General features: G+C 36.3%; 1 protein-coding gene across 2 annotated transcripts; it reads left to right on the forward strand.

Moving 5' to 3' along the window:
- LOC100570735 (zinc finger protein 271-like) lies at positions 1–1,422 on the forward strand. Of its 2 annotated transcripts, XM_029485631.1 has the most exons (2): positions 1–459; positions 964–1,422. In XM_029485631.1, exons 1-2 carry the CDS (start codon positions 84–86, stop codon positions 1,311–1,313), a joined length of 726 nt encoding a protein of 241 aa, XP_029341491.1. In that variant the 5' UTR covers positions 1–83; the 3' UTR covers positions 1,314–1,422. The 2 variants fall into 2 exon arrangements, with proteins under 2 accessions (XP_029341491.1, XP_029341490.1); XM_029485630.1 differs by having other exon boundaries at positions 1–1,422.
- Positions 1,423–2,933: the final 1,511 nt, after the last annotated feature.

The following is a 2,933-nucleotide window of genomic DNA, read 5'->3' on the forward strand; positions in this document are numbered from 1 at the left end:
AACTATTATTTTTCAGATCCGGAAAAATAGGAATATCAACAGTGATAATTCTGATTTGGAGTTAAATCATTAAAATTATTCAAATGAACAATCCAATCAGTAGTCGGAGAACGGACGTGGGAAAGAGAAAGTTATACCCATGCGATTTCTGCGACAAATCCTTCTATCAAAGAGGTGATTTGACAAAGCACCAGTGGACGCATATAGGCAAGAAACCGTATCCGTGTGACGTGTGCGACAAATCATTCAACGATAACAGCCATCTAACAATACACCGGAGGACGCACACAGGTGAGAAACCGTATCCATGTGACGTGTGCGACAAATCGTTCAGCGATAACAGCCGTCTAAAAGTACACCGGAGGACGCACACAGGTGAGAAACCGTATCCGTGTGACGTGTGTGACAAATCATTCATCGATAACAGCTGTCTAACGGAGCACCGGAGGACGCACACAGGTGAGAAACCGTATCCGTGTGACGTGTGCGACAAATCGTTCAGTGTAAGCAGTAGTTTAACAACGCACTACCGGAAGCACACAGGTGAAAAACCGTACTCTTGTGACGTGTGTGACAAATCGTTCAGTGAAAGCGGTAGTTTAACAAAGCATTATCGGATGCATACAGGTGAGAAACCGTACCCCTGTGATGTGTGTGATAAATCGTTCAGTGAAAGGAATAGCTTAATAAAGCATCATCGGATGCATACAGGTGAGAAACCGTTTCCATGTGACGTGTGCGACAAATCATTCAACAATAACAGCCATCTAACAGTACACCGGAGGACGCACACAGGTGAGAAACCGTATCCGTGTGACGTGTGTGACAAATCATTCACCGATAACAGCCGTCTAACGGAGCACCGGAGGACGCACACAGGTGAGAAGCCGTACCCCTGTGATGTGTGCGACAAATCGTTCAGCGTAAGCAGTAGTTTAAAAAAGCATCATTGGACGCACACAGGTGAGAAGCCGTACCCCTGTGATGTGTGCGACAAATCGTTCAGCGTAAGCAGTAGTTTAACAAAGCATCATCGGACGCACACAGGTGAGAAGCCGTACCCCTGTGATGTGTGCGACAAATCGTTCAGCGTAAGCAGTAGTTTAACAAAGCATCATCGGACGCACACAGGTGAGAAGCCGTACCCCTGTGATGTGTGCGACAAATCGTTCAGTGTAAGCAGTAGTTTAACGAAGCATCGTCGGATACATACAGGCGAAAAACCGTACACATGTGATATGTGTGACAAGTCATTCAGTCAAATTTTTATTTTAACAAAGCACCAGCGGACGCATACCGACCAGATTTTATAGATACGTAATCTAAGGACTGAATGCGTAGATGATGTTGGGTCATCGTATTCAGTTATCGTTTGTTTATTTTGTATTAGTAGATTCTCAATAATAAATTGTCTTTTTAATGTCAATGACATTGTTTGTGACTTTGTCATTGTATCAAATAATCAAATCTTCTATTTAATCTATTGAATATATACGTTGATTATTTTAAAGTTAGTCATCATAATAGTGGATGTTTCACATATTATGTAAAGATCAGTGCCGCAAATAGAGGGAGGGCTTGGGGGGACTTTTTCAGTTGAAGTATTTTCACAAAACAATTTTTTTTATAAAAAAAATACGTCTTAGTTTTTATTTTTATTGGTTAGTAGCAACACTGTGTTATAACGTTATCATCATTTTATTCTGTGTCAATCACGTGTTTATATATCTGTGGTGCGGCGGTGCCGCCTTTGACATGAAGTTTTGAGGTTATGACGGACGACTCCACAGTCCACGACGGTTATGTACATAGCACAATATTTTACTAACACGCTACACGCTACTCTCATATTTAATATGAGTAAAAAATTGTTTGACATTTTTAATAAAATAAATAATAAAACTAGTGAAACACCAATTGAAGATTCTGTCGTTCATAAAAACAAAAAACCGAGTGATGACTGCAGCATTACATTCAATGTTAATTTATCTGTTACCGATATTGAAATAAAAAGGAATACTTCAAATGTTGAACTTGACAATCTCGATTTGGGTACTATTATTTCAGAACCAGTTCAATCCATATTAAAGGTATTTATTTTACTATTTAGTAGGTCATTGTATATTTTATATGTACTAAGATTACCTGTGCGGCTGTACACATTTGGAATGGCTTAATTATGACTAATGCTTATAATTAAATATTAATACATTTTAATATATGATGCACAAGCATCTACTTACTATTATTTATCATAATATAATGATTATAATGGTAATACTTTTGCTATTAGAAATATCCTACTACAAAATTTGGTGACCAGAATCGAGCGTTTTTTGTATAATTAATGATGCAATATATTGCTTTTCTGGCCACAACTTTAGTACTGCTTGTAGTGAAGATTCATTTATTCAAGGTTTTAGAAATTGGAAAAAAGCAATTGTTTTTCTCTGTTAATTTATTCTGTTTATATTATACTGTATAATATAAATAAATCATTTAGGAAAATTATATTATTGAATAGTTGTGATTATCAATATCTAATTTAAAAATTATATTAGCTCTATGGTAGTCGAGGTTCCGGAAAAAATAAGCAAACTAAACTTGAAGCTCATGGTTCAACCAAGTTTCATTTTACATGTATGGCTAAATGGACTGCATACAAGGCAACTAAACTTTCAGGAAGTGTTCATACTCAATTATTTAATGCTCATAAACAACAAATTGCGGATAATAGAAATTATATTAAAACAATAACAGATATCATACTGTACTTGGCACGTCAGGGTCTAGCATTTAGGGGTCATGATGAGAGATTACGTTCAAACAACCAAGGTATAATTTTTTTTATTTCTATCTAAACTAGTAAATTAAAAATTAATTTTATTTATTTATCAATTTATATCAGGGATGGAAAACGTTTTTGATTAACG

Source organism: Acyrthosiphon pisum, chromosome X (assembly GCF_005508785.2).
Source record: "Acyrthosiphon pisum isolate AL4f chromosome X, pea_aphid_22Mar2018_4r6ur, whole genome shotgun sequence".
In the NCBI taxonomy this organism is placed as follows: Eukaryota; Metazoa; Arthropoda; class Insecta; order Hemiptera; family Aphididae; genus Acyrthosiphon; species Acyrthosiphon pisum.

Bases quoted from the DNA above. Each gene is read 5' to 3' on its own strand.
- LOC100570735 (XM_029485630.1), top strand. From the start codon at position 84: ATGAACAATCCAATCAGTAGTCGGAGAACGGACGTGGGAAAGAGAAAG.